General features: G+C 45.4%; 1 protein-coding gene across 2 annotated transcripts in view; it reads left to right on the top strand.

Moving 5' to 3' along the window:
• TDRD9 (tudor domain containing 9) overlaps positions 1 to 27,763 on the top strand; it is a 405,241-nt gene that overhangs the window by 135,562 nt on the left and 241,916 nt on the right. For both annotated transcript variants that reach the window (XM_069734376.1, XM_069734388.1), the window contains 3 exons: positions 25,023 to 25,187; positions 25,541 to 25,644; positions 27,661 to 27,722. In XM_069734376.1, the coding sequence (XP_069590477.1) occupies positions 25,023 to 25,187; positions 25,541 to 25,644; positions 27,661 to 27,722 (331 nt within the window). The remainder of the gene's footprint in view (positions 1 to 25,022; positions 25,188 to 25,540; positions 25,645 to 27,660; positions 27,723 to 27,763) is intronic.

Here is a 27,763-nt window from a genome sequence, read left to right as displayed (position 1 = left end):
AGTAATATTTTTTTTTTTTTCATTATTTAGGAATATATATATTTTTTTTTTTACACATTTGGAAAAATTTTTTTTTTACTTTTTTATTTTGTCCCAGGGGGGGGGACATCACAGATCAATGATCTGACAGTTTTCATCGCATTCTGTCAGATCACTGATCTGACTTACAGTGCTGTAGGCTTCACAGTTCCTGCTCTGAGCAGGCTCTGTGAAGCCACCTCCCTCCCTGCAGGACCCGAATCCGCGGCCATCTTGGATCCGGGCTTGGAGCAGGCAAGATCACATCGCGTTGCTGCGGGGGGCTCAGGGAAGCCCGCCGGGAGCCCCCTCCCTGCGCGATGCTTCCCTGTACCGCCGGCACATCGCGATCATCTTTGATCGCGGTGTGCCGGGGGCGGTCCGTGACATAGTGCCGGATGTCAGCTGCGATAAGCCCCCCGTGAGCGCTGCCGCTCGCATATGACATACTGTTCCGTCCATGGGAATTAAGGCACACCCCACATGGACGGAATAGTACGTCTAATGGCAGAAAGGGGTTAAAGATGGGCTCACCACGGGAGGGATGAAGAGGGAGAGGTACAGCCGGAGAGGACTAGGCATATGACTAGGGTATCCAGTGCATTTGTTTTACATGGGCTCACCCATTACACACTATGTGCAGGGACTTTGCTTTGCTCTTTCCCTTTTGGGTTACTATTTATTACTAGTGAGGGGAATTGGGGTGGTAGTTTTCCTTCTGTTGTTTATTTATTGGAACAGCAATACAACGACGCATTACTGATAATTATTTTTTAATGTTTGTACTAATAAAGATATTGTTTATATATAATTCTATTGTATGCTCCTTGTTCTCCTTTGTCTATATGCAATTTATGGAGCGGATATAATTTTTCTGGGGGCCCATTATTTTTATGTGCCTCTACCCAGACTGTCAATATGATTTTGGGATTCTGTTTATCACCAGGATAAAGTGGTCCTGCGGCCGGTTCCTTCCTTTCTACCAAAGGTAGTTTCGTCTTTTCACAGCAATGAGGACATCGTCCTTCCTTCCTTGTGCCCTTCCCCATTTCACCCTTTGGAGAAATCTCTTCACAAGCTGGATTTGGTCAGGGTTATCCGAATCAATCTTTCCAGAACTGCTTCTTTTTGCCAGTCTGATCCTTTGTTTGTTGTCTCGGAAGGTCGTCGGAAGGGGCTCCCCGCCTCCAAATCCAGAATTGCTCGTTGGATCCATTCGGCGGTTCTGGAGGCATATCATGTCCATGACAAACAGTCTCCTCTGGGGGTGAGGGCTCACTTTACCCGGGCTGTGGGAGCTTCCTGGGCAGTTCACCACCAAGCTTCGGCCTCGCAGGTTTGCAAGGTCGCGACGTGGTCGTCCATTCACACCTTCATAACGTTCTACAAGGTGCACACTCGGGCTTCTGCGGATGCAGGCCTGGGTAGGAAGATTCTGCAGGCGGCAGTTTCTCACAGGCCGACCTGAGTCTCCTCTCTGCATATTATCCCCTCCCTTGGGACTGCTTTTGGACGTCCCATGTTTACCTGTGTCCCCCAATGAAGTGAAAAAGAGAATTTTGGTTCTTACGGTAATACCTTTCTTGGAGCCTTCATTGGGGGGCATAGCACTCTCCCTTTATGTTGTACCGTGCTGGCCAACGTGCCGTTTTGGGTTGGTACATAGGTTGAGTTTTTTTATACTTGCTCCTACTACTGATTTTGCACCAACTGAGTTGCCTGGTGCCTGTTGGAGGGTGTATACTGCCGGGGAGGAGTTATTTTTCTTTATTTGCATAGTGTCAGCCTCTTAGTGACAGCAGCATACACCCATGGTTACCTGTGTCCCCCAATGAAGGCGCCAAGAAAGATTTTACGGTAAGAACCAAAAATCCCTCTTTCTCGGTCTCCCATGACAGCACTACGGAGAGAGGGGATCCGCCCTTCAGGGACAGGAAACCTACAGATAAAAGGGCGGTACCTCTCCCTCGCATCAGTTGGTTTCCTGTCCCTGAACAGGGAACCTCTTTCCGGTGGTACCTGTATGAAGACCGATGGACCGGGACCGGGCGGTCGAGTACCGGCAGCGAGGAGGCTCCTGCCGCGGCTTGTTCGGCTCCCGAAGCCGCCACCGCTGGAACCGAGGGGTTCTTCAGGGTGAGCGGAGGGAGAACGCCGCCGACTCTGAGGGAGGAAGGGGCGCTGGATCACCCGGAGCTTCTGTGCCGACAAGCGCACGCTCCGGGTGTACTAAGATGGCCGCCGCTCCGGAAATGCGGCAGGACTTCCGGGTCATCGCCGCGCGCATGCGCGGTAGCTTCTCTTCTCCCTGGACGTGACGCAGGACCGGAAGTGCGGGGGAACGCCGGAGGTGGCGCCAAATACAAATAGGGAGATGGTGCACACACAGTTGTCGCACCATCTCCCTGTAAATCATGGAGGACAGCGATCCACAGGAGCTGCAGCCTAGGCAGCAGCACCACAAGAAGACAGACCCTAAGAGCGCTAGGAGTGGGTCTAGCAGCCGTTCTACACAGCGCAGCAGGTCTGCTGCGAAGACTAGTTCACCTCCTCGGGAACCTTCCATTCCAGACCCAGGGCCCCCTCCAGAACCGGTACCTGCCTGCACGTCCGAATGGTGAGTGATCTTCGTGAATGTATATATTATAATAGGGCTCCCTCTTCTCCCTTAATAGGGAAAGAAGAAGCTGGAGAAAAGGAAAAACAAATCCTGCCCCATCTGTGACAAAGCTTTACCAGTAGCCTGGGACACAAAGCTATGTAAATCCTGTATCCAGCGTGTGCTATGTGAGGAGACTCCCGACTTTGCATCAGAGCTAAAAAATATTATTAGATCTGAGGTTCAGAATGCTGTATCTTCCTCCAAAAAAGGAAAAGATAAAGTAAAGGAAACAGTACAATCCCACTCTGTCCGATCCTCATCTGATGACGCAGATTCGGACGACTCTGACTCCTCCCTATCCTCCTCCGAGGAAGATTCAGGCCGACATTGTTTTCCTCTCGAGGAAGTGGATGCCTTAGTAAGAGCTGTTAGGGCTACTATGGGGGTGGAGGAGCCTAAACCTGACAAAACAGCCCAAGATGTTATGTTTGGTGGCTTGGGACAAAAAAAACCGGAAAACCTTTCCTTTAAATCCCAATGTCCAATCCCTAATTAAAAAAGAATGGGAAAAACCTGATAGGAGAAACTCTTCAGTACCCTCGCTTAAAAGAAAGTATCCCTTCGAAGATGACGCATCCACTTCCTGGGATAAGGCACCAAAGTTGGATGTAGCGGTGGCAAAAGCCTCGAAAAAATTTGCGCTCCCGTTCGAGGACATGGGTACCCTCAGAGACCCTTTAGATAAAAAAGCAGACACATTTCTTAAAGGGGCATGGGAGTCGGCTGGGGGTAGCTTGAGGCCTACTGTTGCGGCTACCTGCACCTCCAGATCTCTGATGGTATGGATCGATCAATTAGAGAGTCAAATTAGAGACGGGCTACCCAGGAATAAATGACTGGATTCTATCCCTGCAATCAGAGCAGCAGCAGCATTCCTGGCGGACTCCTCGGCAGACTCCGTACGGTTAACATCTAAGGCCGCTGCTCTCTCCAATGCAGCCAGAAGAACCTTATGGCTCAAAAGCTGGCCTGGGGATCTCCAGACAAAGCTTAAGCTATGTTCTATTCCGTGTGAAGGAAATTTTCTGTTTGGAGAGACCCTGGATGACATTCTCCAAAAAGCAGGAGACAAAAAGAAAGGGTTTCCAAATTTGGGCCCAGCCCCATTCAGGCAGTCCTTTCGGAATCGGAGATTTTTCCGCCGCAGACCCCCCAGGGAGCAGAATAAATGGGAAGAAGGCAGGAGAAGGGATAGAGGTTACCTCTTTGGCAACACCTCTCGTGACAAAACACCCGCCAAATGACATTGTGCCTACGGTAGGGGGAAGACTCACATCTTTCCTTCCCGCTTGGGAGAAAATATCCAACAACACCTGGATTCTAAACATCATACAGTACGGTCTAAAAATAGATTTTATTTCTTTTCCTCCCCGGAAGTACATAGAAACGAAAATAAGATCTTCAGTGGCAGAACAAGCAGCTTTAGAGAAAGAAATCATTTCCCTACTGCAAAAATCTGTAATTCAAGAAATCCCTCCTCAGGAAGTAGGAGAAGGGTTTTTCTCCCCTCTTTTTTTAGTACCAAAACCCGACGGGTCCTTTCGGACCATTATAAATCTAAAAAACCTGAACAAATACGTAAAAAATTACAAATTCAAAATGGAAACAATAAAGTCCACCATAAAAATCCTGTTTCCGAATTGCTACATGGTCGTGATAGACCTAACCGATGCATATTATCATGTGCCCATCCACAATCAGTCTCAAAAATTCCTGAGATTGGCAGTTTCCATAAAAGGACAATTAAGATTTTTTCAGTACAGAGCTCTTCCGTTCGGAATCTCTATAGCCCCTCGAATATTCACGAAGGTAATAGCGGAAATGATGGCCCACATAAGGGAACAAAATATATTAATAGTCCCTTACCTAGACGACTTTCTCATCGTAAGCAACTCGGCCCAAAGTTGCAAAGAACAGAGGGACCGGGTAATGACTATCTTGACGGACTTGGGGTGGCTCATAAACTTAAAAAAATCAAAGTTGGAACCCTGTCAAGTACAGGAGTTCCTAGGTCTGACATTAGACTCCCGAGTCCAAGAATGTCGGCTTCCAAACCCCAAAAAAGACAGCATATTAGCTATGATAACGCGAACTTTTCACCATCCTTCCATGACTCTAAGGAGAGCAATGTCGCTACTAGGCTCTCTGTCCTCATGCCTACCAGCGATACCCTTCACACAGTTCCACACAAGAGAACTTCAGTGGCACGTACTCGAATGGCAGTCAATACTAAAGGACAACTTGGAAGGTCAAATCACCCTGAATTCATTCCCTTCGTTGGTGGGGGGGAAACCCAAAACTTATCAAAGGGAGTTCCTTGGGTGACACAAATATCCCGGGTGATAACAACCGATGCGAGTCCCACAGGGTGGGGGGCTCACATGGGGGACAGAGTTGCTCAGGGAACCTGGTCAGTCCAGGAACTATCAGCATCCTCAAACCAAAAAGAACTTTGGGCAGTACTTCAAGCTCTTCTTTCTTTTCTGACCTATATTCGGGGACATAATGTCCGAATCTTTTCGGACAACAAAGTGACTGTAGCGTATATAAACCACCAGGGAGGAACAAGGTCTCGGGCACTCATGAGTTCTTCAGCCAAAATTTTCAACCTAGCGGAAGAAAATCTACTATCCCTCTCTGCGCTACACATTCAGGGTTCAAACAACGAGAGAGCAGATTACCTGAGTCGGTCTCAGTTAAAACAAGGCGAATGGTCTCTAAACCAATCCATCTACGATCAGATCACAAAAATGTGGGGAGCACCGACAATAGATCTATTCGCCAATCACAAAAACAAAAAAGTGAACAAATTCTGCTCACTGAACCCGGTAGGGAATCCACAGGCTCTAGATGCCTTTATGATTCTGTGGACCCAAAAATTAACGTATGCCTTTCCTCCAACTATTCTGATCCCGGCAGTCATTCGGAAAGTCAGAGAGGACAAAACGAAAATGATCCTCATAGCCCCGTTCTGGCCAAAAAGGACGTGGTTCTCCTGGCTGAGGATGCTTTCGGTCTCGGACCCATGGGTCCTGCCGAATATACCAGACCTTCTACATCAAGGGCCGATCTTCCACCCACAGGAATCGAACTTACATTTGACAGCCTGGTTTTTGAACGGAGACTATTAAAAGAAAGAGGTTTCTCGGATAATTTAGTTACCACGTTGTTAAAAAGTAGAAAACCCATCACTACTAGAATATATGGGAAAACATGGAAAAAATTTCTGTCTGTCTCCAAAGTAAAAGTCCAAGATGGGCCCTCAATTCCTAAAATACTGGAGTTCCTACAAAAAGGTCTGGAACAGGGGTTGTCGGTTAGTACTCTTAAAGTACAAATAGCAGCTCTAGGAGCACTCTATAACCATAATATTGCGGCCAACCCATGGATAATTAGATTTGTTAAGGCGGTGACAAGATCAAAGCCATTAGTCGCTCAGAAAGTGCCCTCATGGGACTTAAATTTAGTCCTCTCGGCGTTAACGGGTCCTCCATTCGAACCCATAGAGACGATTTCCATTAAAACTCTATCACTTAAAACCATTCTCTTGGTAGCGTTAACATCCGCACGCAGAATAAGTGACATTCAAGCCTTATCCTCTAATCCACCCTTCACCAAAATATTAGATGATAGAGTCACTCTTAGACCCGACCCGGCCTATTTGCCAAAAGTGGCATCAAAATTCCATAGGTCACAAGAAGTCTCCCTGCCATCCTTTTGTCCAAACCCAAAAAATGAGAAAGAGCAGAACTTCCATAATCTAGACGTCAGAAGGTGCCTAATCCAATATTTAGATTCCACCAGAGAGTATAGGAAGGAAGGCTCTCTGTTTGTCTGTTTTCAGGGTCCCAGAAAAGGATTCCGGGCATCCAAGGGTACTTTGGCGAGGTGGATAAAGGAGGCGATAGTCCTGGCATATTCATCCTCGGGGAATGAGATCCCAGATGGTATAAGAGCACATTCCACAAGAGCAGTAGCTACCTCATGGGCTGAGAGGTCAGAGGTATCAATAGAGCAAATCTGTAAAGCGGCCACCTGGTCATCACCATCGACCTTTTTTAGACACTATAGATTAAATCTAGCCTCTGTGTCTGACTTAACCTTCGGACGAAGGGTTCTCGAGGCGGTGGTCCCTCCCTAAGCTTAGTCTCTGCAATTCTCTCCGTAGTGCTGTCATGGGAGACCGAGAAAGTCGTAGTTACTCACCGATAACGGTGTTTCTCGGAGCCCATGACAGCACTCGCTTATTCCCTCCCATCACGTGTGCGGTGAGCACCTTTAATTACATATAATTTATATACTGTATATAGTTTGAGTATAGGCACGGGGTTCCTCTTTTAAGAAATGTTGTAATATGATTTTTTCTCTGTTGTAAACTAACCTGGAGGTCCTCCGATGCTCTGTAAACCAACTGATGCGAGGGAGAGGTACCGCCCTTTTATCTGTAGGTTTCCTGTCCCTGAAGGGCGGATCCCCTCTCTCCGTAGTGCTGTCATGGGCTCCGAGAAACACCGTTATCGGTGAGTAACTACGACTTTTCCGCAGCATGTCAATAGCTTGTCAAGATCTTTTTGCGGATCTGCAGCGTTTCTGCACCTATTGACTTCCATTGTGTCAGACCAATCCGCAGCAAAACTACAGGTTTAAAAAAGATCTGCGGATGTGTCTGCGAGAAACGCTGCAGATCAGGAGGGGGAAGAGTGTGTGGGCGAATAATGTGTGTGTGTGTGCGCACGCGCGGAGAAGATGTGTGGGGCTGTGTGCGGGTGTTTGTGTGTGTATCTGTGTGTGTGCGGGGCTGTATGTGTGTGCGGGTCTGTGTGTAGGCAGGCATCGTCCAATGGGACTAATAGTCCCATCCGGATATGCCTGCTACAGTGATAGGTAGCCGGTTGATGGGACTGTAGAAGTCCCATCATCCGGCTACGGTGTTCAAGTGTAAAAAAAAAAAAGTACACACATATAGACATACAGTACAGGCATATACATACAACATACAGTATATACTCGCCATACAGCTAATCCCCGAAGCCCTCGATCACCTGTAAATAAATAAAAAATAAAAAAAAGTAAAAAAGTAAAAATAATAAACCAACAGTTTACTCCCTGATCCAATGTAATCCGTTTAATAACGAGTGTCCCCGTAGAGAGCTGTCGCATCAGAAGTGGGTTTCTCAATGCAAGCTTTTCCTTTTGGATGCTGCCCTTCCCGTGGTTCTTCCTTCCCAGTGAAGGACCTGGCTATTTATTGCTTGCGTTGAGAAACACGTGATCGTGTCTCCGTGGTGTTAGATGTTTTGATCTCCCCGAGGTCATTCATCCTTGTGTTTATTGTCCTTTTACCTGGCACTGCTCCTAATAGCCAGTTTCCTACTCCACACTGATGAGGGGCAAATACCCCGAAACAGCTGTCTGTGGATGGATACCATGTTTTGGCATAGGTGGTTTTCCTTTTGGATGCTGCCCTTCCTGTGGTTGTTCCTTCCCGGTAAAAGACCTGGCTATTTATTGCTTGCGTTGAGAAACACGTGATGGTGTCTCCGCAGCTTACTTTACATGCATTTGCATATTTCCCATAAGGGATGGGGGCAGTGTTCTGGATCACTGCGTTGAGAAACACGTGATGGTGTCTCCGCGGTGTTGGATGTTTTGATCTCCCCGAGGTCATTCATCCTTATGTTTATAGATAATCTAGCGCAGTCAGTCTTCTAAGCCATTGCCACAGCACTTTTCCCATCTTTTACCATAACATGGGTGGCTAGAGCTATGGTAGCTTGGCTAGAGGCTCTGGCGAAAACTAGCCAAGACAGTAACCTGCCTACCAAAGCGGTCAATCTTGCCTACCAGATTGCCCAGGCCGGGGATTATGTTGTTCATGCCTCACTAGATGCAACTAACCGCGAATGCTGTTACCATCTAGGAGAGCACTTGGCTCAGAGTGGCATGCAGATTCTGGTTCCAAAAAATCTCTAACCTCTCTGCCTGACCATAGTGGACGTTTATTTGGTGACTTACTGGACCAAATTATATCCGATGCTACAGGAGTGAAGGGCAAATTTCTTCCTCAATGGAGACCTAGTCGGCCCTTTCGAACCCAACACCAGGTTCGGTTCCGGCCATTTTGCGGCACCACAGGCTGGTCTTCCACGACAGCCTCTGGCTCGGCACAAGCCCCCCCCTTCCCCCGTGTAGAGACCGGGATTTCCAGGCTTCATACAGACCCACACTTTCCTGGAAAAGTAGGCCCACTCAATCTGGATTGAAAGGAACTAGATCCTGCAAGTTTTCTACGCAATTCTAAGTAAAAGGGAGATTCTCAAAGTAGCCCACATTCTCCGATGGGCAGAAAGAAACCACTCAGTCATCTCGGCTGTTCACATTCCGGGAGTAGAGAATTGAGCAACAGATTTTCTCAGCCATCAGGGTCTCGCTTTGTGAGAGTGGTGCCTTCATCCGGAGGTCTTTCATCAGATTTGCCATCGCCAGTGGATGCCGGATGTCGATCTCATGGCCTCCAGGCTGAATACCAAGCTTCTGGCATTCATACCTCGGTCCCTCGACCCATTAGCCGTTGGGTCGGATTCTTTGGTCTTCCCGTGGCGTCAGTTTCCTCTCCCTTACGTGTTTCCACCCCTTCCACTACTTCCGAGAGTCGCCAGAAAGATCAGAGCGGAGGGAATTCCGGTGACTCTCGTCGCCCCAGACTGGCCATGCCGATTGTGGTACACGGAACTAGTGCAACTCGTCGTCGATGTCTCCTGGCGGCTCACAGACCGCCCAGACCTGCTCTCTCAGGGCCCGATTTATCACCAGAACTCGAGGGCCCAGAGTCTAACGGCTTGGCCATTGAATCCTGGATTCTAACTCAGGCCGGTTTCTCCCAGCAGATGGTCTCCACCATGGTCAGTGCCCGGAAACTGTCATCATTACACATTTAACGTCGCACTTAGAAGACCTTTTTCTCCTGATGCAGAGCCCGCGGACGTTCCCCACTAGTGTTCTCCATCCCATCCATTCTGGAGTTTCTCCAGACTGGGTTAGACTCAGGACTTGCGCTTGCTTCCGTCAAGGGTCAAATTTCCGCCTTATCTATCCTGTTCCAATGCAAGTTGGCTACGAGATTGCAAGTCAAGACCTTCATCCAGGGAGTTTACCATGTGGTCCCGTCCTACAAAATGCCTTTGGAGCCTTGGGACCTTAATCTGGTCCTAGGGGTTCTGCCAGAAGCTCCCTTCGAACCACTACAAGACGTGGCGCTGACTCTTCTTTCTTGTAAGGTAACCTTTATGGTGGCAGTGACGTTAATCAGACCAGTCTAAGAGTTAGCGGCCTTGTCTTGCAGGCCCCCGTTCCAGGTCTTCCATCAGGACAAGGCGGTCTTGAGGATGTATCCCTCCTTCCTACCCAAGGTTGTCTCTTCTTTCCATGTGAATGAGGACATCATTCTGCCCTCATTCTGCCCAGCGTCGGTTCATCGTGTCGAGAAGGCTCTTCATACATTGGATTTGGTAAGAGCGCTTAGGAAATATGTTTCCCGAATGGCGCCTTTCCGCAGGTTGGATGCCCTCTTCGTGCTTCCAGAAGGGCACAGGAAAGGTCTCCCTGCCTCTAAGGCTACAATAGCCAGATAATTTCCTATTGGATGTGGTTAATTTTTTCTTTGAAGTAATTGGCCAGATCTTCAGCGTGGAGATCCGTGGTTGGGGCCTGCACTCTTGGGTTGCGTAGAGAATGAAAAGTGTCAGAGATGTTAAGGGTTATTGGACAGTAAGATGATGAGGGTGTTAAAATAGGTTTGGTTGGAGAGGTGAAGGGCAGAGTTGTAGGTTTTAAGCATGAACTTATAATGGATTACATCTTCGGGTAGGATAGATTTTCTCCAGACGTTCAACGCAACTGGAGCACTGCTGCAGGAAACGTATTTGCAGCGTGTGCCACCGTTGTCGCCGTCTGTACCGAGTTGTTCTATGTATTGGAGGTGCAATTTCATTCAGGTCACTTTGCAGGGTTTCATTGTAATGAAATGGCTTAAATAAAGTTGGACCAAATTATTAAGGAGGCCACCAGAGGGATGAGTTCTCTCCTTCCTCATGCCAAACCTCGCCGGTCTCCTTTGTCATGTGAATTTCTGGACTTTCAACGTTTCCTTTCCACGGAGGAGAGATCTCACCAGGAAATTCCACAGGCTCGCCAGATGAGGAAAAAGGTTTCCTTAAATTTCTTCTCCTGGTGTTTCCGTGACACGAAGGGTAGATCCCCCAGGACCAGACCTGGTAGATTTTCCTCCACATGACTCGTTGTGGATCTAAGATTACTGAACGGAGGAATCAGTCTTGGAGTCTCTTCGTTCAATAATTGCTTCCTGGGAACTGCATGAGTTTTTTGTTTCATGGAAGCCTTTATCCATGTTCTTGTCTCTTCAGGACATCAGAGATTCCTGCGTTTTTGCAATGGGCGGCTCCATTTTCAATTTGTTGCCTTTCGGGCTCTCAACCACTCCCAGAGTCTTTACAAAGACTGTGCCAGCGGTTTTTGCACATTTTGCATATCACAGGTTCAGTGCTGTTGCCATACCTCGCCGACGTTCTCATCATGGCTCTGCCTATCATTCTTTAATCCCTTCCTTTTGTCCGGCTCAGACTCATTCTCCGTAGTGTTCTCTTATCCAGTTTCCTGGTCAGGGCAACGTGTGTCTATCTGGCTGAGGCCGCCCAACCAGCCCCCCACCCCCCCCTTTTCGGAGCACGGAGTCATGCGTACAAAGGCCTTCCGGCCTCCAGTTACACAGTTGCTCGCTGGATCCGAACGGCAATGGAGGCTCACTGGGTCAGAGCAGAGCACCTTCTCCTGGGTTTAAGGTACACTCTACCCAGGCAGGGGGCGCCTCCTGGCAGTACACATAGGACCTCCGCCCTGCAGAGCGATAATCTGTCCTCCATCCACATGTTCGCAATATTTTTCAGGGCCCATGCTTACGCTTTGGCGGATGCCAGCTTAGGTAGAAAGACCTTGCAGGCGGCAGTGGTGAGTTCTCAGACCTGAATGGAATTTTCTGCTGTTCCCTCCTCTTCGATACGACTGTGGGACATCCCATGGTTTCCGGTGTCCCCCAATGAAGCGACAGAGTAAACAGGATTTTTTGGCTACTCACCGTAAAATCTTTCTCGGAGTCTTCATTGGGGGGACATGGCACCCTCCCAAGTTCATCAGCTCTGTTTACTGTATTATATTATTACAGTTTGAATTTGTGTTTTCTTTTTTTATTTGTTGCTTCTCCTACTGCTTTCTCACTAACTGATTAACGTAGTGTCGGTCTGTGGGGTGTACACTAAAAAGGAGGAGCTAACTTTTTTTTGTGTGCATAGTGTCAGCCTCCTTATGGCAGCATTATACACCCATGGTTTCCTGTATTCCCCAATGAAGGCTCCGAGAAACAGATTTTACAGTGAGTAGCCAAAAAATCCTGTTTTTGACTCCATGGGTGTTTTCCAGAAACAGACAGTAGTGGATGTTGCTGAGTGAAAATTGGAAACAGCCGTTCTAGTGACCAGTACGTTGTATTGACCAGTACATTATGCCCAGATTGTGCTTCTGTAGACACGCACCTGTAAATTAGGTGGGCTCTCATCACTACAGAAATGCCAAACCTGTGGGCGCTATATGTGATTTAGGCACACTGGTGTTCCGAAGAGAGGGGGGCATTTGGATTTGGGAGCGCTGAATTACTTTCGTGGAGCGAGTAGCCATTTTGCTTTTCCAGAGCCTTTGTGCTACCAGTAGCATGGAAGCCCCCTTTATTTCCGTTAACAGATGACAGATCTAAGTGGAGACTTGCTTTTTTTGTGGATTGAGTGGACGCTTTTATTGGGAACATTTTACATACCATTTGTGGTCAGTTATCCGGCGCTCTACGCTGACCACTTACCATGACATGATTCAAATGAAACCTCCGATAGACGAATTTACTATAGTGAAGCAGCAAAGTTCTGGCCTCTGTTCCGCGGTTTCCATCTTTTTCAGAAGTGCACAAAACTGTGGCCAGCGGCACTTTTATGCAATCCTAAAAAGACGGACACCCCCGGATCACAGGTACTATGGCATCCACAGTGCCTCCATCTTCCTCATTATAGGGAATTTTCTGCCGGGGTTCTGTCTGAATCACGTATTTCAGAGATTTACGTGAAAACCCAGGTGTAAGCGCTCAGCGCAGAGCACAGGATAAATGTGCACTTATTGCGATTTTTGGGAGGCTGAATGAAAAAATCAACAGCATGTGAAGAATTGTTTTTTTTTTTTTTTTTTATGCCGTTCTTTGTACGGTATAAGTGATTAGGCAACTTTATTCTTTGGGTCGGTGCGATTACAGCAATGCCAGATTTGTATTGAGTTTTTGTTTGGCAGCTGTCACACACTAAAAGACTCTTTTTATTGTGATAACTAGTTTTTGCGTTACCATATTTTGAGAGCTATAATTTTTTCATCTTTTGCCCGACAGTAATGTGAGGGCTTGTTTTTTGCGAGACAAGCTGATGTTTTTATTGGTACCATTTTCAGGCACATGGCATTTTTTGATAGCTTTCTATTCTGATTCTTTGGGAGACCAAATGAATTAAAAACAGCAATTGAAGATTTTTTTTAAAAAAAATACCATTCCACATGTGGTAAAATTGGTAATACAGCTTTATTGCTCGTGTCATTACGATTACAGCAATACCTCATCATATATATACAGTGGGGCAAAAAAGTATTTAGTCAGTCAGCAATAGTGCAAGTTCCATCACTTAAAAAGATGAGAGGCGTCTGTAATTTACATCATAGGTAGACCTCAACTATGGGAGACAAACTGAGAAAAAAAATCCAGAAAATCACATTGTCTGTTTTTTTAACATTTTATTTGCATATTATGGTGGAAAATAAGTATTTGGTCAGAAACAAACAATCAAGATTTCTGGCTCTCACAGACCTGTAACTTCTTCTTTAAGAGTCTCCTCTTTCCTCCACTCATTACCTGTAGTAATGGCACCTGTTTAAACTTGTTATCAGTATAAAAAGACACCTGTGCACACCCTCAAACAGTCTGACTCCAAACTCCACTATGGTGAAGACCAAAGAGCTGTCAAAGGACACCAGAAACAAAATTGTAGCCCTGCACCAGGCTGGGAAGACTGAATCTGCAATAGCCAACCAGCTTGGAGTGAAGAAATCAACAGTGGGAGCAATAATTAGAAAATGGAAGACATACAAGACCACTGATAATCTCCCTCGATCTGGGGCTCCACGCAAAATCCCACCCTGTGGGGTCAGAATGATCACAAGAACGGTGAGCAAAAATCCCAGAACCATGCGGGGGGACCTAGTGAATGAACTGCAGAGAGCTGGGACCAATGTAACAAGGCCTACCATAAGTAACACACTACGCCACCATGGACTCAGATCCTGCAGTGCCAGACGTGTCCCACTGCTTAAGCCAGTACATGTCCGGGCCCGTCTGAAGTTTGCTAGAGAGCATTTGGATGATCCAGAGGAGTTTTGGGAGAATGTCCTATGATCTGATGAAACCAAACTGGAACTGTTTGGTAGAAACACAACTTGTCGTGTTTGGAGGAAAAAGAATACTGAGTTGCATCCATCAAACACCATACCTACTGTAAAGCATGGTGGTGGAAACATCATGCTTTGGGGATGTTTCTCTGCAAAGGGGCCAGGACGACTGATCCGGGTACATGAAAGAATGAATGGGGCCATGTATCGTGAGATTTTGAGTGCAAACCTCCTTCCATCAGCAAGGGCATTGAAGATGAAACGTGGCTGGGTCTTTCAACATGACAATGATCCAAAGCACACCGCCAGGGCAACGAAGGAGTGGCTTCGTAAGAAGCATTTCAAGGTCCTGGAGTGGCCTAGCCAGTCTCCAGATCTCAACCCTATAGAAAACCTTTGGAGGGAGTTGAAAGTCCGTGTTGCCAAGCGAAAAGCCAAAAACATCACTGCTCTAGAGGAGATCTGCATGGAGGAATGGGCCAACATACCAACAACAGTGTGTGGCAACCTTGTGAAGACTTACAGAAAACGTTTGACCTCTGTCATTGCCAACAAAGGATATATTACAAAGTATTGAGATGAAATTTTGTTTCTGACCAAATACTTATTTTCCACCATAATATGCAAATAAAATGTTAAAAAAACAGACAATGTGATTTTCTGGATTTTTTTTTCTCAGTTTGTCTCCCATAGTTGAGGTCTACCTATGATGTAAATTACAGACGCCTCTCATCTTTTTAAGTGGTGGAACTTGCACTATTGCTGACTGACTAAATACTTTTTTGCCCCACTGTATATATATATATATATATATATATATATATATATATATATATATATATATATATATATATATATATTTAATGTTTTGGCGCTTTTACACAATAAAATCTATTTTATAAAGAAAATATTATTTTTGCATCGCTTTATTCTGCGAGCTGTAACTGTTTTTTGCTGATGGAGCTGTATGGCTATATAGTCGAGATGAGCGCTCTATTCTACTCTTGTATTCTCTGTTGTCTAATTGATGTTGGTGTAACGACCGTTATGCTGGTCGCTGCTCGAGAACAGAATACGGCGCTGCTATGAATGACTCCGAGCACAATATGATATTAAACCAACTTTTCTTTATAACTTATGCAAAAAATGACAGAATTTTCTCTCCCAACATAATATGGGCCACAACAGCCACAACTCAATGCAAGTTATGCAGCCTGAGAGACCCCAAGTGCCAGCTTCACAGACAGGAATCAGAGTACCCCACAACTATATCACTCCCTCCCTTATGTGTAACGGGCCTACACGGGGTAATACTGTGCCTGTGACACGGGGTCCTCTCAGGAATACAATCTTACGCCGCCTAATTTACAATAAATCACGGGTACCCGTTTTCCCCCCAACATCTATATCTATCTAGATATATATATATCTATATATATATATATATATATATCTATATCTATATCTATATCTATATATATATATATATATATATATATATATATATATATATATATATATATATATATATATATATCTATCTATATGTATATCTATATATAGATATATCTATATATAGATATCTATATATAGTTATATCTATCTATATATATCTATATATAGATATATCTATATATAGATATATCTATATATAGATATATCTATATATAGATATATCTATATATAGATATCTATATATAGATATATCTAGATAGATATATCTATATATAGTTATCTATAGATAGATATATCTATAGATAGATATATATTAGTATATACTCAGTGTATACGCAGTGCACTGTCTTGTTGAGCGCTCAGTGTACTCTTTCACAATATGTGGTTCAACGGTAAATACCGTATATACTAGAGTATAAGCTGAGATTTTCAGCCCATTTTTTGGGGCTGAAAGTCCCCCTCTCGGCTTATACTCGATTCGAGTCATACCCGGGGTCGGCAGGGGAGGGGGAGCGGGGGTTGTCTAGTTATACTTGCCTATTCCCAGCACGGTCCCTGCTTCTTCCAGCGCTGCATCTTCTTCCTGTGTTGAGCGGTCACATGGTACCGCTCATTACAGTCATGAATATGCGGCTCCACCTCCCATAGAGGTGGAGCCGCATATTCATGACTGAAAATGACCAGTAACTGTGACCGCTCAATACAGGACCGCGCCGGGAGCAGGTAAGTATACGGGGAGGGGAGCGCTGCGCGATATTTACCTGCTCCTCGCTCCGGTGCGGCTCCGTCTCCAGCGTCCTCTGGCAGTGACGCTCAGGTTAGAGGACGCGGTGACGTGGTCAGTGCGCGCCCTCTGTTGAGCGTCTGTGCTGGAGACGGAGCCGCACGAGGAGCAGGTAAATATTGAAAGCGCCGGCGTCCTGAGCAAGAGAGGTGAATGTGATTTTTTTTTTTTTTTTTTTTTAATATTTCAGCAGCATTATATATTGGACAGCTTTATATGGAGCATCTATGGGGCAATAATCAACGGTGCAGAGCATTGTATATGGAGCACAGCTTTATATGGGGCAATAATCAACTGTGCAGAGCAATATATATGGCACAGCTTTCTATGGAGCATCTATAGGGCCATAATGAATAGTGCAGAGCATTCTATGTGGGGCACAGCTTTATGTGGAGCATCTATGGGGCCATAATGAACGGTGCAGAGCATTATATATGGCACAGCTTTATATGGAGCATCTATGGGGCCATAATGAACGGTGCAGAGCATTATATATGGCACAGCTTTATGTGGAGCATCTATAGGGCCATAATGAACGGTGCAGAGCATTATATATGGCACAGCTTTCTATGGAGCATCTATGGGGCCATAATGAACGGTGCAGAGCATTATATGGGGCACAGCTTTATGTGGAGCATCTATGGGGCCATAATGAATGGTGCAGAGCATTATACTGTATATGGCACAGCTTTATGTGGAGCATCTGTGGGGCCATAATGAACGGTGCAGAGCATTCTATATGGCACAGCTTTCTATGGAGCATCTATGGGGCCATAATGAACGGTGCAGAGCATTCTATATGGCACAGCTTCATTATGGCCCCATAGATGCTCCATATAAACGGTGCAGAGCATTCTATATGGCACAGTTTTATATGGAGCATCTATGGGGCCATAATGAACGGTGCAGAGCATTATATATGGCACAGCTTTATGTGGAGCATCTATGGGGCAATAATGAACGTTGCAGAGCATTCTATATGGCACAGCTTTATGTGGAGCATCTATGGGGCCATAATGAACGGTGCAGAGCATTATATGTGGCACAGCTTTATGTGGAGCATCTATGGGGCAATAATGAACGGTGCAGAGCATTCTATATGGCACAGCTTTCTATGGAACATCTATGGGGCAATAATGAACGGTATGGAGCATCTATTTTTATTTTTGAAATTCACCGGTAGCTGCTGCATTTCCTACCCTAGGCTTATACTCGAGTCAGTAAGTTTTCCCAGTTTTTTTTGTGGCAAAATTAGGGTGGTCGGCTTTATGTGGAGCATCTATGCGGCCATAATGAACGGTGAAGAGCATTCTATATGGGGCACAGCTTTATGTGGAGCATCTATGGGGCCATAATGAATAGTGCAGAGTATTCTATATGGGGCACAGCTTTATGTGGAGCATCTATGGGGCCATAATGAACGGTGCAGAGCATTATATATGGCACAGCTTTCTATGGAGCATCTATGGGGCCATAATGAACGGTGCAGAGCATGCTATATGGGGCACAGCTTTATGTGGAGCATCTATGGGGCCATAATGAATAGTGCAGAGTATTCTATATGGGGCACAGCTTTCTATGGAGCATCTATGGGGCCATAATGAATGGTGCAGAGCATTATACTGTATATGGCACAGCTTTATGTAGAGCATCTGTGGGGCCATAATGAACGGTGCAGAGCATTCTATATGGCACAGCTTTCTATGGAGCATCTATGGGGCCATAATGAACGGTGCAGAGCATGCTATATGGGGCACAGCTTTATGTGGAGCATCTATGGGGCCATAATGAACGGTGCAGAGCATTCTATATGGCACAGCTTCATTATGGCCCCATAGATGCTTCATATAAACGGTGCAGAGCATTCTATATGGCACAGTTTTATATGGAGCATCTATGGGGCCATAATGAACGGTGCAGAGCATTATATATGGCACAGCTTTATGTGGAGCATCTATGGGGCCATAATGAACGGTGCAGAGCATTATATGTGGCACAGCTTTATGTGGAGCATCTATGGGGCAATAATGAACGGTGCAGAGCATTCTATATGGCACAGCTTTCTATGGAACATCTATGGGGCCATAATGAACGGTGCAGAGCATGCTATATGGGGCACAGCTTTATATGGAGCATCTATGGGGCAATAATGAACGGTATGGAGCATCTATTTTTATTTTTGAAATTCAGCGGTAGCTGCTGCATTTCCTACCCTAGGCTTATACTCGAGTCAGTAAGTTTTCCCAGTTTTTTTTGTGGCAAAATTAGGGTGGTCGGCTTATACTCGAGTATATACGGTAGCTGAATTTATTATACAGATGTCCAGCAGCGGATTAAATAGGCATTTGAGCCACCAAATCTTCTGATGCAGATCCAGGTAAAGTTCACAAATAATTCCAGGAATATCCCACAGCCAGAATCGTGAAGCGCAGGAATCCACACAGTGTCTATTAGTTATCATGCAATTCTTAATACAAGAGCATCCTTAACCCCTTCACCCCGAAGCCTGTTTTCACCTAAGTGACAGGGCCAATTTTTACAATTCTGACCACTGTCACTTTGAGGTAATAACTCTGAAACGCTTCAACGGATCCTGGCGATTCTGACATTGTTTTCTCGTGACATATTGTACTTCATGATAGTGGTAAAATTTATTTGATATTACTTTCGTTTCTTTGTGAAAAAAACGGAAATTTGGCGAAAATTTTGAAAATTTTGCAATTTTCAAACTTTGAATTTTTATACCCTTGCATTAGAGACTCATATCGCACAAATTAGTTAATAAATAACATTTCCCACATGTCTACTTTACATCAGCAACATTTTGGAACCAATTTTTTTTTCCTTAGGGAGTTATAAGGGTTAAAAGTTAAATAGCGATTTCTCATTTTTTCAACAACTTTTATAAAACCATTTTTTGTAGGGACCACATCATATTTGAAGTCACTTTGAGAGGCTTATAGGATTTAAAATACCCAAAAGTGACACCATTCTAAAAACTATATCCCCCGAGGTACTCAAAACCACATTCAAGAAGTTTATTAACCCTTCAGGTGCTTCACAGGAATTAACGGACTGTGGAAGGAAAAAAATAACATTTAACTTTTTTTTCCACATAATGATCTTTTAGCAACATTTTTTTTTATTTTCACAAGGGTAAAAGAAGAAAATGGACCACGAAAGTTGTTGTGCAATTCCTTCTGAATACACTGATACCCCATATGTGGGAGAAAACCACTGTCTGGGCGCACGGCAGGGCTCGGAAGGGAAGGAGCGCCGTTTGACTATTTCAAACCAAAATTGGCTGGAATTGAGATCGGACACCATGTCCCGTTTGGAGAGCCCCTGATGTGCCTAAACAGTGGAAAACCGCCACAAGTGACCCCATTTTGGAAACTAGACCCTTCAAGGAACTTATCTAGCTATGTGGTGGGCACTTTGAACCCCCATGTGCTTCACAGAAGTTTAGAACGTAGAGGCGTGAAAATAAAAATTCACATTTTTTCCCCAAAAATGATCTTTTAACAACAATTTTTTTATCTTCACAAGTGTAAAAGGAGAAAATGGACCACTAAAGTTGTTGACCAATTTATCCTGAATACACTGATACCCCATATGTGGGGGAAAACCACTGTTTGGGCACACGGCAGGGCTCGGAAGGGAAGGAGCACCTTTTGACTTTTACAAACCAAAATTGGCTGGAATTGAGATCGGACACCATGTCCCGTTTGGAGAGCCCCTGATGTGCCTAAACAGTGGAAAACCGCCACAAGTGACCCCATTTTGGAAACTAGACCCTTCAAGGAACTTATCTAGCTATGTGATGAGCACCGTGAACCTCCAAGTGCCTCACCAAAAATTATAATGATGAGTCGTAAAAAAAAAATAGAACACATTTTTTCCACAAAAATGATCTTTAGCAAGGTTTTTTTTGTTTTCCCAAGGGTTATAGGACAAAATAGAAAGAAAAAAATGTTGTGCAATTTTTCACGAGTACGCCGATACCCCATATGTGGGGAAAAACCACTGTTTGTGCGCATGGTAGAGCTCGGAAGGGAAGGAGCACCATTTGGAATGCAGACTTAGATGGATTGGTCTGCAGGCGTCACGTTGCATTTGCAGAGCCCCTGATGTACCTAAACAGTGGAAATCCTCCACAAGTGACCCCATTTTGAAAACTGGACCTCCCAAGGAATTTATTTAGATATGTGGTGAGCACCGTAAACCTCCAAGTGCCTCACTCCACAAGTGACCCCATTTTGAAAACTGGACCTACCAAGGAATTTATTTAGATATGTGGTGAGCACCGTAAACCTCCAAGTGCCTCACTCCACAAGTGACCCCATTTTGAAAACTGGACCTACCAAGGAATTTATTTAGATATGTGGTGAGCACCGTAAACCTCCAAGTGCCTCACTCCACAAGTGACACCATTTTGAAAACTGGACCTCCCAAGGAATTTATTTAGATATGTGGTGAGCACCGTAAACCTCCAAGTGCCTCACTCCACAAGTGACCCCATGTTGGAAACTACACAGTGTGTTGTGTCAACAGGGTATAAACTAATTTTTATTAATTTGTGGACATGTGGTATGCTTTGAAGCAATCCTTAATGCAAAGGCCAGGTTTCTCAGGGCAGGTTTCACAATGGTAAGTTGTGTCCTTTCGGATTCCCCTCTTGGAACATACTCTACACCGTTTTTGTGATCGTCCTGTCCTCGCTGTTTGGGGAACCTGTCCTGGGAAATGTTGACCTTCAGATTCAGAAGTACTGGGACCCTCACCTCCCTGAGTGCCAAACATTAGGGCCTTGATGACTACCTCCTGAAACTGAAGGAATGTCCCCGTATTGCCTGCAGATCGGGACAGCACAAAAGCATTGTACAGTGCCATCTGTACAATGTGCACGGCCAATTTTTTGTACCATACGTAAGCTTTTCGCATGGCACTGTATGGTTGGAGGACCTGATCTGAGAGATCCACACCCCCCATGTACCGATTGTAATCCAGGATACAATCTGGCTTTGGGACTTGTGTTGTGGTCCCACGAACAGTGACAAGGGTGCTGTTGTCACGGTGTATGGTGGTCAGGATAAGGACATCCCTTTTGTCCTTATACTTGACCACCAGCATGTTGTCGCTGCATTTGGCTCTGCTTTCCCCTTTTCTCAGCGTTTGCCCAATTAGCGGCTTAGGGATGCCTCGCTGATTTTTTCGCACGGTGCCACATGCAGCTGTACCTCTGGCAGAGAGGGCCTTGAAGAGTGGGATGCTGGTGTAAAAGTTGTCAATATAAAGGTGATAACCCTTATCCAGCAGTGGGTGCAGCAATTCCCACACAATTTTCCCACTCATCCCCAGGATGGGGGGGCATTCAGGGGGGTTAATCTGGGTGTCCTTACCCTCGTAGACCCTAAATCTGTGGGTGTACCCTGAGGTACTCTCGCACAGTTTGTACAGCTTTATTCCGTACCTGGACCTCTTACTGGGCAGGTACTGTCGGAATTTTAGCCTCCCTTTGAAATGAACGAGAGATTCATCAATAGCGATGTCCCTCTGGGGTGTGTACGCCTCAGCAAATTTTCTGCTGAAGAGTTCAACCACTGGACGAATTTTATATAGACGATCAAAGTTTGGATCGTCTCGGGGAGGACACTGTGCATTATCACTGAAATGCAAAAATTTTTGGATCGCTTCAAATCGTGTCCTTTTCATGGCCATGCGGAATACCGGTGTACTGTAGAGAATGTCAGTACTCCAGTATTGCCGAAGCTTTGGCTTTTTGATTAGGCCCATATGCAGCACAATTCCCCAAAATGTCATCATCTCTGCTGCATTTACGGGGGTCCATCTGGCATAAGATGACGTGGGATTTTGGGTAAAAAATTGTTGGGCATACAGGTTCGTCTGGGCCACCATAATATTTATTATTTCATCACTGAAAAAGAATTTGAAGAAGTCAATTTCAGTGAGGCCAGTCGTGTCAAACTGGATTCCTGAGCTGCTGCTGAAATCCGGAATGACGGGCTGAAAATTTTCCGGGGGTGCAATCCATACGGGATCGATTGCTGCAGGAGTTGCCTGGGTCCTACGGCGCCGTGTTAGGGGTCTTTCCTCACCAGATGAGGAGGAGGAGGAATAGAGGAATGTGGGATCTTCCTCACTGGCTGAATCCGTGTCGGACGCAAGGATGGCGTAAGCCTCCTCTGGTGAATAGCGCCTTGTTGACGAATGGGCCATTTTTTTTTTTCCCAAACCCTGGGTGTGTGTGTAAGTGGTGCTTTTACACGTGTAATGTGTGGGGCTTGTGTATAGGGTACTCTTTATTAAAACCAATCAGAGAGAAAAAACAAGTAGTGAGAAAAAATGTAGAAGAAACAAGAAAAAAAGATGAAAAGAAAGATCGATGTAAAAAAATAAGTTTGTATAAAAAAAAAAGTATAAATTTACCCTACGCAACTAAATATTTTTTTTACAAAAGAAAAGCGAACGCCACTAACACTGTGACGTACGCTCCCCTAATGCACTAGAGATAATCCGGCGATAGCAGATTTTTTTATGCACAAGACGCTACCTCCCTACCTATAAAACTCAGTACGATTTTTTTTTCTTCTAAAAGATGATCGGTCGTCACTAACGCTGTGACGCTGGCTACACTAACACGCTACCACTAAACTACTCTGTACAATTTTTTTTTTCTCCAAAAAAAAAAAAGACCGGTCGTCACGAACGCTGTGACACCAGCTAATCTACGTCTAAGACTACACTGTACTAACTACTATTATATTTTTGTAAAAGAAAAAAAAAATCGGACGTTGCTTAGACTGCAATGTCCGCTACACTAACTAAAAAAAAAAAGTCCTGTAGCGCAGTCTCTGATCAGCAGCGATACTGATCAAAGAGCTGCGGACACAGGAAGAGCACGAATGCTCTGCGCGGGACGCCGCGCACAGGAAAAAAAGCGCAAAAAAGTGCGCAAAAATTGAATTGGAGGGGGGTACTTGAACAGGGATGGAGGGACGTCACCAAACACTGACGCCGGCTACGCTACCTTGTTACGTCTAAAACTACACTGTACTAACTACAATTTTTTTTCTAAAAAAAAAAAAAAAACAGACGTCGCTTAGACTGCAATGTCCGCTACACTAACTAACCTAAAAAAAAAAGTCCTGTGGCGCAGTCTCTGATCAGCAGCGATACTGATCAGAGCGCTGCGGACACAGGAAGAGCACGAATGCTCTGCGCGGGACGCCGTGCACAGGAAAAAAAGCGCAAAAAAAGTGCGCAAAAAATTTCAATTGGAGGGTGGGGGAGGGAGGGGGTACTGGAACAGGGATGGGGGGATGGGAAAGGGGTGGGGGAGGTGCTGCTGCTGCTGTGATCACAGGAGTCACACAGCAGGCAGATGGCAGCAGAGAGCACACAGCACGGAGCACAAGCTGAAGCAGGAGCACAAGCTGGAGGCAGGAGATCCCAGGGAGGATCGCACTGGCCACCAATGGATTCCTTCACTAAGGTGACACAGAGGGGCTTAGACCACCGCTCTGCACGCCAAATCTGAGAGAAAGATGGCGTGCAGGGCGGTGATCGGTATTTTAAATTAACCCCTTTGGCGCTGATTGGCTAGAAGCTATTGTTCAGCCAATCAGCGCCATAGGGGTTAATCAGGTGAGGTGACGTGGCGATCACCCCACCTACAGTGACGGCTGTGATTGGTGCGACGTCACACAGCATCAATCACAGCCTGTCACATGCTTTTTTTTTTTTTTTTTTGAAACTTTATTGTCACATCGCTGTGATTGGCTGGTCAGAATTGACCAGCCAATCACAGCGATCGCTGATGCGGGGGGGCGGTGCAGGCACCCGGGGCTGCGTGCAGGGATTGTCTGCTGACAGGAACAGCAGACACCGGAACCCGATCACCGCGCGATGCCGCGCGGTGACCGGAAAATGGCGGCGCCGTACTAGTACTGCGGCTGGCACTTATGCAGTGCCGGCAGCGCAGTACTAGTACGGCGCATGGCGCGAAGGGGTTAAATAGGCTGTGATTCCTATCTAGCTATCCCTAGCTAACTACACTGTCGATGACCGGTCGGTCACACTTCTTTGTTTACTCACAAGAATAGCTTTCTTGAAATCACAGTCCCAAAACAGGAATTCCTCAAGATCTGGATTCCCCACTCTCCATCACCACCGCGCTGCTTCTTCTCAAACGCCCAGAAACTCTCTCTGAGGTAACTGTCCTGTTTCCAGACTCTTCTGGTCTTTTACTCATGGGTGACCTCCGGTGGCTGAACAAAATTACTGCAACAACATTGTAATTATCCTGTCTATTACTCAAGGGTGACCTCCGGTGGCTGAACACAGTTACTGTATCAACACTGTTTATGATAGAAACAACATCACCATTTTACATTGGTAAAGTTGTCTTCAGCCATATAAACAATGACTGTTTCTTTTTCCTGAAAAAAAAAAAAAAAAAACCCCAAACAAACAAAAAAGAAAACTATAAATATCCGCCAAATGTTTAACAATATAATTTCCTTTTTTCTTTCTCTTAAGGTCATATTGATGTCCGCAACCATAAACTGCAAAGAATTTGCTGACTACTTTGCAGTGCCAATCCACAATAAATTGATCCCCGCGTATGTCTTCAAGGTTGAAGGGAAACCTTTTGATGTGGAAGTGTTTTACCTGGATGACATAAAACATACACCTAATATTAAGGCACGTATTAACTTACTGTTGTGTACTTTTTTTCTCGAATATTCAGTGATGAGGCGCTGGTGGCCATGGATGTAGTATCACATGGTTCTCGCACAAATAATTGCGGGAGTTAGACATGGTCTTTCTTAGCTCTCTAAACTGAGAGCTGCTTTGGTCGGGCCAATAGAGGATGTTTTGAGTACTACTCTCTTTAACACCTTCTCCATGTAGGACGGTTTATATTCAGTCCAGTGCAGGATCAGGTGCTGATCCCGCAAGTGTATGTAGTGCCGATCGCTGCTGCTCATCCATTTAAATGCCGCTCTCTTCCTCTCTTATCCCCTTTAATAATTTTTTTTAATTGCTTGTTTCAGTTGTCATCTAATTTACTTGAAGAACCAGGGATATGTAAAGAAATGTATCAACTGGCAGCATCTTTGATACATTTATTTGATGACATGGAAAAGGAGGAGCAGAGGTGAGGGACCAATCCTCCTCCCCTCCCCCCCGCCCCCCCCCGCCCCCCCTCAGGGATGTCTAACAAGATTGGGACGGGTTAAATGGAATGTCCTATACTTCGATATTGATATCCTATGCTTAAAGGGAACCTGTCACCCCCAAAATCGAAGATGAGCTAAGCCCACCGTCATCTGGGGCTTATCTACAGCATTCTGTAATGCTGTAGATAAGCCCCCAATGTATCCTGAAAGATGAGAAAAAGAGGTTAGATTACACTCACCCAGGGGCGGTCTCGCTGCGGTCCGGTACGATAGGTGTCGCGGTCCGGGTCCGGCACCTCCCATCTTCTTACGATGAAGTCCACTTCTTGTCTTCACGCTGCGGCTCCGGCGCAGGCGTATGTTATCTGCCCTGTTAAGGGCAGAGCAAAGTACTGCAGTGCGCAGGCGCCGGGCCTCTCTGACCTTTCCCGGCACCTGCGCACTGCAGTACTCTGCCCTCAACAGGGCAGGTAAAGTACGCCTGCGCCGGTGCTGCAGCGTGAAGACCAGAACAGGACGTCATCTGATGAAGATGGGAGGCCGCAGACCGCGACACCCATCGTACCGGACCGCAGCGAGATCACCCCTGGGTGGGTATAATATAACCTGTTTTTGTCATCTTTCAGGATACATCGGGGGCTTATCTACAGCATTCCAGAATGCTGTAGATAAACACCTGATGACGGTGGGCTTAGCTCACCTTCGATTTTGGGGGTGACAGGTTCCCTTTAAGATAGGCCATCAATACAGATTGAGGGGTCCTACATCCAGCATCCCCACCGATAAGTCCTTATCAGGCCAGGCAACATTGTAATGTTAACCTGCAGATTAACCCTTTATCCTCAGATAATTATCAAGTTTTTGAGCGAAAGCCAGAAATGGATTCTAAAGGAATGTGGAACATCAAGGACAGCCTTCTATTTCTCCTTGTTGCTGGATCCATTCCTACCTTTAGCTTATAAATTGGCTTTCTTTTATTTTTAACTAATGTATTATTTTTTTTTGTTCTCAGCCTTTTGCATAATCTGTCTGTATTTTCTGTCTGATTATCACAGATGCCCCATTCGGCTGTGAGCAGTTGGAGGTTGCAGGTCACGGTGCAGCAGCTGTATGTGGAGTGGCAGATAGGCTGCTTCACATCCAGCGCTTGTTCTAATATTAAACCACTAGAAAAAAAAGCCCTCGTTCTCCAGAAAGCCTTCTGCAGCGTATCGCTAACATTACATAACGCACGTGGCCCTGTCTGCTGGACCCGCTGGCCGGCCTTGCTGTCCATTTCTGTGGGATTAACACTTGTAATATTTTACAAAATGAGGAATCATTTTATATATACATTTTTTTCCAGATTAGAAACAATTGTGGGTAAGGCGAGTTATTTTCAGCAATGATTACGGTAATGTGTTTGGACAAGTTGCTGGATTCTGCAGTCTGGAAGTCATCCGGTGATAACACAATGACTTATGACAGGACACATGTAGTGCAGCCAGAGCAGGGATGTCCCCTTATAAAGCGGGTGTTATATTTACATATCATAAGTGCCATATGGAGAAAAGTATGTGCCCCTCCACATTCCACCCACAGGAGCTCTTATGACCTCCCATTCTACATCCATAGACCTTAATATGGAGTTGGTCATCACTTTGCAGATAGAACACCTTCCGCTTATCTTGGAAGGATTTTTACTTGATTTTGGAGGCATATGTGGGACTTTTTGCCTTTTCCTCTAGAAGAGACTTTGTGAGATCAGACACTGATGTTGGGGAGATGGCCGTATTTCACAATCTCCGTTATAATGTATATCAAAGGTGTTGGATGGGATTGAAATCAGGTCATGTTCTTTCACCAAATCCCCTCCATCCATTTCTTTATGGACTTGTGGCACTAGGCACAGGGAACAGAAAAGGACCTTCCTTAGTCTGTTCCCGCAAAGCCAGAAGCTACAATTGTCCACAATGTCTTATGTTGAAGTATTAAGATTTCTCTTTTTTTTTCAGACAAAAACAGAAATCCCCTATAACAACGGCTGAGCCAAACAGTGTATTGGTGTTTCTGCCGGGTAAGTGTAATGGAGAGCTGATGTCCCGATTGTGAAGTCAG

Source organism: Ranitomeya imitator, chromosome 1 (assembly GCF_032444005.1).
Source record: "Ranitomeya imitator isolate aRanImi1 chromosome 1, aRanImi1.pri, whole genome shotgun sequence".
In the NCBI taxonomy this organism is placed as follows: domain Eukaryota; kingdom Metazoa; phylum Chordata; class Amphibia; order Anura; family Dendrobatidae; genus Ranitomeya; species Ranitomeya imitator.
This window is presented reverse-complemented; position numbering and strand designations above follow the sequence as displayed.